Source organism: Nansenia antarctica (genome assembly GCF_963989245.1).
Source record: "Nansenia antarctica genome assembly, chromosome: 12".
Classification (NCBI taxonomy): domain Eukaryota; kingdom Metazoa; phylum Chordata; class Actinopteri; order Argentiniformes; family Microstomatidae; genus Nansenia; species Nansenia antarctica.
The window spans coordinates 14,969,692-14,977,605 of NC_137682.1; the positions used below are offsets into that span (position 1 = coordinate 14,969,692).

General features: G+C 38.6%; 1 protein-coding gene across 1 annotated transcript; it reads right to left on the minus strand.

Annotated features, from left to right (window-relative positions):
* Nucleotides 1–2,243: 2,243 nt before the first annotated feature.
* Nucleotides 2,244–5,794, minus strand: sdcbp (syndecan binding protein (syntenin); the record flags this gene model as incomplete). The annotated part of the gene is made up of 6 exons (XM_080543340.1): nucleotides 5,693–5,794; nucleotides 5,108–5,269; nucleotides 4,287–4,462; nucleotides 2,773–2,944; nucleotides 2,455–2,546; nucleotides 2,244–2,298 (listed from the first exon to the last, which is right to left on the minus strand). The coding sequence occupies exons 1-6, from the start codon at nucleotides 5,762–5,764 to the stop codon at nucleotides 2,244–2,246; spliced, it is 729 nt and encodes a 242-aa protein (XP_080399466.1). The 5' UTR covers nucleotides 5,765–5,794.
* Nucleotides 5,795–7,914: the final 2,120 nt, after the last annotated feature.

Sequence of the window (7,914 nt, forward strand, 5' to 3'; positions counted from 1 at the left end):
GGTACGAGTTGACAGTGGCAGTGGTGTAATGAAGGCACAGAGTGGAGGAGGTGCAAGGTTGTGTAGAAGACTAAACAGAGATTAGCAAATGTAATGATATTTTCCCAAAGCTTCACAAAGTAAGCATTTCATTGTAGTTTACTACGTGTATCCTGTGCATATAACCAATAGACTTGACTTGACTTGACTACTATACTCTACTCTACTCAGCCTTTAGCATGACACCACAACTCCCAACATGTTTTCTGTTCTTAAAGTTTCAACGGAGCAGAGATGACATGTTGATAATGATGATAATGATCTTTATTGGAGCACTACATTCTTTGCAGGAATTGTTTGAGCAACATCTCATGGTACAGATGTCCACAATCCTTCAGGCACCCAATGATGTTACAGTTGTTTACGATTGCTAAGTCGCAGTGTTCAAAACTTAAGTCACATTGTCAAAACTCTTCATACAGTCAGTGAAACAGTCCATGTGGACAAAACTGTGACTAATTTTTACATTGCTTTCACACAATGACCATGTTCTCCAAAATCCATGAACTCTTCTCTCATTCAAACTCCACCACCTGCATTTTTCCAATGTTAACACACTGTGTTCAAAACTGTGAAGAACACATTCAAAACAGGGTGATTTGGTGCATTTTTGCAGTAATCATGCTGAAATGTCTAGAAAATATTAGCAGAATATATACCGGTACAATGAAATGAAACAGACTAGATGCATTGACAGGGAAGACATTAGATGTGACCAGATGCAGACCAGAGGGTGGACCAAAACCCTCAGGAGTGAGAATTTTTTGTGTGATTGCTATTTTATTGTAGCCCTGGAATTTCTTTTTTGGATGGGGGGGGGGGGGGGGGGGGGTTGAACTTTCCACTTTATTTTCCACTTTTCATTTTGCACATATAAATGTAGTGTACTTTGAAGTAAATACCATAACTTACTTTCTGCAAAGATACTGAAAAAAAAATACACTAAAGGACAGAAGCAAATTGCAGCGTTTCTGATTAATTCTTGTTGCCTAATACTTTACAGTTGTACAGTCAACTATTCTGTCTATGATTACTATAAATCAAACCATTCTTATAATGAAATATTAATTATTGTGAAAATCATTCAAGCTATGTAATGCTCCCTGTTGTTAGTGTTTTGTAGGTCAGAGTGTTATGAATGACTGTGTATGCTTTCTGAGTGAACATTGTTGCCAGTGTATGGTTGAACAAGCTTCTTTTGAGACATGTATGAAGTGTTTGGCCAAGATGCATGTTAGTAATGCAGACTGTATGAAGAGTTTTGACAATGTGACTTCAGTTTTGAACACTGCAACTTATCAATCGTAAAAAAAACTGTAACTTCCTGTATACGGTACGTAGCTATTTTCTTATACAATACAGTATATCACATGAACTGAAAAACAAACAGGAAAAACGTAGAAATGTGTATCATACAAACTAAACTTGATAGTTCAGACATTCTCTTATCTTGTGATGGAGAAATGGGTCTTTCAATTAGGGCCCATTTAAATCAAAACAGGAAACAGAGTTTGTGAGATAAGCAAAAAGGATTTCTATCTGGCAACCTGTATGGACATCTGAAGTAATGTACTTTCTGTTTAGTTTGAACCAAAAAGAAAGATAACTATACACAGCAACTCCCCTTTCTCTTTGCATAGGAAGAGTAGGCAATCTTTTATTTTATATACTATGCCACCAACCTCAATAAATTCAGCACAATTGGTAACTAACTGGTACTTAGTCAGTACTGTACTACTATCTAAAATAAAGTGTGTGCGTGTGTGTGAGATTAAATAAGTGTACATTTGTAAGGAATAAGGATGCCGATATGATAGTGTGGGATCAGAAGCACAACACAGCATTAAGATCAGGGGTTGCACTACTGAGCTGAACTATCGTAATACTTTAAAATAAGGGCACATTAATTTACATGTATGAATGTCCAGTAGGCTGTATAGATCAGTGAAGAAAGAAAATGTTATGTATTTCGAATCCAGGCTCTTGTGCAACACAAGATTAACATTTTGAAAGGGGGGGCAGACTTTCTATATACGGTACTGTAGGCACTGTCAGTACTTTGTTAATGTATTTGTAACTCATTAGAAAATGTGAACTACTACATTACTTTATGTTCATTAATTAACTCTCATTACTGTGTCTTTTCTATATTCACATCACATTATTGCTACACCTCTTCATGTCCTGTGACACTGCTGCCAGCCTTACACCTCAGGGATAGAGTGATCCATTAGGCTCCTCATAATGCTGGAAGACATTCTAGAGAGAAAGAGATGGGCAGCATATTAGTGATTTTGTCTTCTCCAATTTCTCTGAGGATGGTAGTGTCATACATAGCCTCATATTACTCATTCCCCATAGCCATCTCTATATATAATATGGAATATACTGTATATTTCAATGCATTTTACTTACTTTTTCATCATGTGCTCAAATATTATAGTGGGCATAACAGTGAATGTGATCACTCCACCAGAGGAATTCAGAATGTCAGTAATCTGGGGATCCTGAAATAAACAGAATCCAAGGAGTGAAGAATATCAGGACAGGAGAACACAAACAGGCTGTTCATTATGAATACATAATGTATTCAACAAGACAAATATAATAGCTAAGCCTTCACCTTTGTTATTGTTTATATCAACTTCACTAGTTCACTTCACTATCTTTCCATGATTGGTTTCATACACTTTATGTACTGAAACCACAGATGCATCAGGACAACTCAGCTACCTTCATTCCAATAACATTCTGCCCGTTTACTTCACAAATGTGGTGATCTGTAAGGAGACCGTTGCGGGCGGCAGAACTGTCCATCACAATCGAAGTGATTTTCCCCTTCTTGAAGATGAAGCCCAGTTGCCCGTTGATGTCTTTATGCAATGTGATTGTGCGCTCAAATGGTCTGAGGGTGGGAGAGAGATGAAAAGAACAGAGTTATAGCATCTTATAGCTATAGCATCACAATGTATTTCTTCTAGATAAAGTGATTTAGAGCACTGCATCTTCATCTGTTTAAAGGGAACATACTTGGGACCAAAGGGGTATGTCACAAATATTCAATATAATCCAAAGTTAGCGGGCTTCATTTATTGTCATGTTCCAGCTCAGACTTCCACAAAGGCAGATCCTGATACAAGCCCCACAGCTAAATTAGTCTCAGATTTGAACATTAAAGCTTACGTCCCGACACAAAAGCCAGGCATGTAGAACACTGATTTCATGATCTCCATGGAGAGAAAAAAAGAGTCTCAGGCAAAGGAGGGCTTTTATCTTAGAAGAGAAGCATCTCATCATAATGTCTTATGAGGACTACAAAGCCACACAACTGCTGCAGCCAAAGCTCTCAAGGCATGGCTCTTGATTGCTGACTATGTTAAGTACTTATGCGATATAACAATAATACTAAACATTTTAATAGCCTCCGATAACGCTCACATAAAGATGATTAAAGGTCCAGTATGTAGATATCAGCTTGAAAAAGAATCAAGGAAGGTATGCGCATTGCGTGCGACCCAACCATTCAGCGCAAGTCTTGCTATAAATAGCCTACACTTGATAAACCAGCCATTATCATAAAGTTTATTATGCATCAGCTCTTTTTATACAACCTAACTTTACACAGATGAATAACGTATACATGCCATATCTTGGATGCAGACGTAATGTAAATGGAGAGGAGATTGATTGGGAGTTGACAATACTACCGAATGAATGAAGATTTATGAAGTTCTATTATTTTACAGTACTGTCTCAATTACGGTATATTTGAACCATTTTCTGGGTCTACCAGTACGCGCATGCCCGGTGTACCTGAATACGCGGTTCCATGTGGCCAGAGATTCTTTTGCGCGACAATGAGAAAACGCTTGTGTGGCCAGAGATCGAAATTGCGCTTCGTCTGCGTTTTGCCGTCGTGTAGCCTAGGCCTGAATGGAATCTTATTGTGCTTGTCTTGAAAAAACTCTAGCATTAAAAGATTCCCTTTCTATCCAAGCATTGACATCGATGTTCGAGATGTGTCCGATTGGTCAGAAACCAGTGTTACATATGATCACTTGACTTAGTTCCATTGGAACTATGGAGTTCCAACCTGGTTAAGCAGGTTGTCATAGTACTAGTCGTTTGGCTAAAAGGTAGAGCCACCTTTGTGAATATACCCCTCAGTTCAAAGCCTGGCATAAACACATGAATAATTCACTGGTAACTGTAGCCTTGGTTGCATTATGAATGACCAGGGAGCTCACCTGTCCCGCACAACAATGGCTATCCTCTCTGCACCGGCGTTCATCAGAAATTTGTGGGCCTTGTCTGTGCTCCACCCTGCACAAGTCTCCCCATTAATCTGAAGCACCTGGTCTCCGAAGCGCAAGCCTCCTAGTGCTGCGGCAGTGTTCGCCTGTACCAACTGAACAAACACGCCCTGCCAAGAAACACCACAGTCAACAACAAGGTGACATTTGAATATGGTTGAAACACATTGTACAACAAAGAAAACAGGACTGTATGCTCCTCCTGTATGTTTATTACAACAACATTTCAACCCTTTGGTTATCAGGTCTTTTTTCTTTGTGTCATTGGATGTGTGTGTGTGTGTGTCCCTTTTTTTGTTCTATCTAAAATCCATTGTATCCTATTAAAGGGATGCTTCACAGTTTTGTATGTATCTGTGCTGTTCTTGATCGTTCCAGAGTCTTTAAAATTATTCTATGGAACGACAACCTATGGGGATCTACAGTCTCTAGCATTACACAATGATGGTAATATTTAATATATTTAATAGTGACACAGTTCACATTACCATCACCACCCACCATCACCACCCATTATTATGACAATAATAATTAAGAATAGCTGAAAGATTTAACAAACATAAACAAACAAAGTCACCGCATACAAACTATAGGCCCTGGTTTCAGGTTTAAGGTAAAATCGTTTGACCAAGAAACCTGGAACCTGAATACAATATTGGCTACCTGTGAAAATGACCACATACAGGGGTATTACTGTATATCATGGTATCTTACCAGGAAAATATTGCCCAACCCTAGAAGTGTCTGCATCTTACATTGTCCACAGATTTGAGGCGCAGTCCAACCTTGCCCTCGCCGTCCTTGCAAAGCACAACCTCCCTGATGCCCTGATGGATCTCAGCTCTGCGCACACCACAGTTGTTCCCTGTGATAGGAGCGCTCATGTAACTTAGTGAGGATGGCCTGGGAACCACTGCCTGTGCAAATAACACATATCCAATACATCATTATTCATCAATACCCTATCAACTACAAATTGTTTTTGGTAAACTATGGCTACTTGCATGAAAACTGCAAAATGTTGATTCTTCTGAAATGGTCTAGGAGTAACTGCACTGTCTTTGATGCTTGCTTGATGCCAACTGCATGATCAATAACTATACGGTATTGCATAGTCCTTACAGGCATCTCTTGATCTTTGTTTTTATTGTTTGAACTTCTATAACTGTAATGCTTATATAAACCGTATATCTCTTGTATGAAACATGCAAAATAAATAATTTATACTAGAGTAACCTTTACAAAGAGACTGATTATAATATATATAGGCCAACTAATATACTAATTATAGGCCAACTACTTCCCCAGGAAGTGATTCCCTTGGTCAGTAGAGTGATTACCCTAGAATGGTCCCCCACAGGCACTACAGAAAGAGCCTGGCCAATTGCATCTTCACTGAGGTTCAGCCCCATGAATTCTGACAGCGCAGGGTAAAGTTTGGGATAGAGCCCTACAAGATCAATACAAACAGCCGTAGAATCAAATTAGAGACATAATGCAACAAAAAGCAATCAGCACTTCCTATTTGCAATATGAGCAGCATAACAGATACATTTGAGTCCAAAGATGGCAGAGCAAGTGTGAGGAGAATCTTAACAGTGGACAAAATATCAAAGCAAAGGTAAAATGTCACATGATCTATTGCTTGTACAGGGTAGTAAGCCTTTGTTACCCTTCTCATCTTCCACAGGGTTTGGATGGGAAGAGTCTGGCAGGGCATCCATCTTGGTTGGACTAGCTGAATAAGCACTTTGAACCTGGCAGACAGAATAGATTTGAACGTTATAATTATCCATCAAGCAACTGATGTATTTTTGCTGTCACGTTGTCAAAACTCCAGGGGCCTCATTTATAAAACTGTGCATAGGATTGACATGAAAAGGTTGCGTACGTACAAAAGCCAGAACATTTACACACACAAATATTCAGTTTTACAACACAGTGTATACGCACGTCCAACGCCGGTTTCACTTTATAAATCACAATCAACTCAAAATTTAAAGGAAAACAAGAATAGGAACAATGTAATATGCATGCATTCTAATGGTTGTGCTGTGTGTGTGTGTGTGTGTGTGTGTGTGTGTGTGTGTGTGTGTGTGTGTGTGTGTGTGTGTCTGTGTGTGTTCGTGCAGCCACATGTTTATTATGATCAAAGCCATTCCTCCAAATTAATGTTTGAGTGATGGTAAAAAAAACAACAACTTTATTATCACACAAAATGTTGATTTTTGATGGATGAGTAATAATGAGGCTTTCTTAATCACATACAGTATTTTTGTGTCTATGTGCATACATATCAACACACAAGCAAATTGTTACAAATCTAATTTTTAAAATAAATAGTACAATAGTTGTACACTTGAATGTCTGCTTGCCATTATCCTTCCTAGACTTCTGCTTTCAGAGCTTATTAATTAAGTTATTACTGAAACCAATAATAATCAAATTCAGAGGGAATTATGTAATATGGTAAAGAGTAGATTTATATAGGCTTACAGTTACAACCAGCCCACAATGCTGATGTGGCCCGGGATGAAATTATTTGACAACCCTGCCTTAACACTTCTCAATTACAAACTCAAGGCTATATTTGCATTTTGCAGTAATGAAAATCTGAAATTAATTCAAATGCAACTCTTACCTGTATAAATTGATCCACTTTCATGTCCTCCAATGACGGATAAAGTGACATTGTTGTGTTGTACAACTTCTAACGATACAAATGGAAAGGATGCAAACACATCAAAACTGAATGCAATAGGTATCATCAGGTACAACACATCATCACTTAGGCGATAACCCAGGTGACGTTATGTTTGACTTTGACAAGCCTAGGCTACTAAAGCCAAGACGGCACATGTCAAATAAAACTCCTGTTTTACGGAAAACCCAGGATTTAACTTGAATGTTAATGAAAATGGAACTCAAGTAGAGCTACACCGGGAATTGCTTAGGTAAGACCACGAATTTAAAAACGATTATGTTTAGGTACAGAGCCGCAATACGACGCGCTGCAGCTGTTCTTATGCCGCGGTGATAACGGAGATAACCACGTTATAAATATTAATTTTGACTAGATAGTCACGTGAGGTTATGTTTGACTTTGACAAGCCTACTAAAGCCAAGATGGCACCATTTGAGACGACATGTCAAATGAAAAACACAGGTTTTAGTGATAAGGCATCACTTCACATTGATAGTAACGTAAACTAATCCAGGCGTAGTTGCAGCCACATTCTTGCAGAACATTATATTATAATATATTATGTAGGCTACTTAGGACACCGTTGCGGCATTTACTTGCAGACGAATGCACGCATATCCATGTTCACAGGAATTCAGATGGCTATAGTATGCATCCGAGCGAACATATTTTAAATAACAAACAAAACAAAGACCCTGTCTAGTGTCTACTGACCTTGTAACCTCCTATCTCTAAAGACTCTCTTTCAAATGAATGGGTGCAAATCTGTCAATGGTTTCTACCGCTCGTCGAGGGGTCGTTGGCTGTAGGGGACTAAAATACTGTGACAGACAGGGGAAATAAAGAAATGAGCGCAGG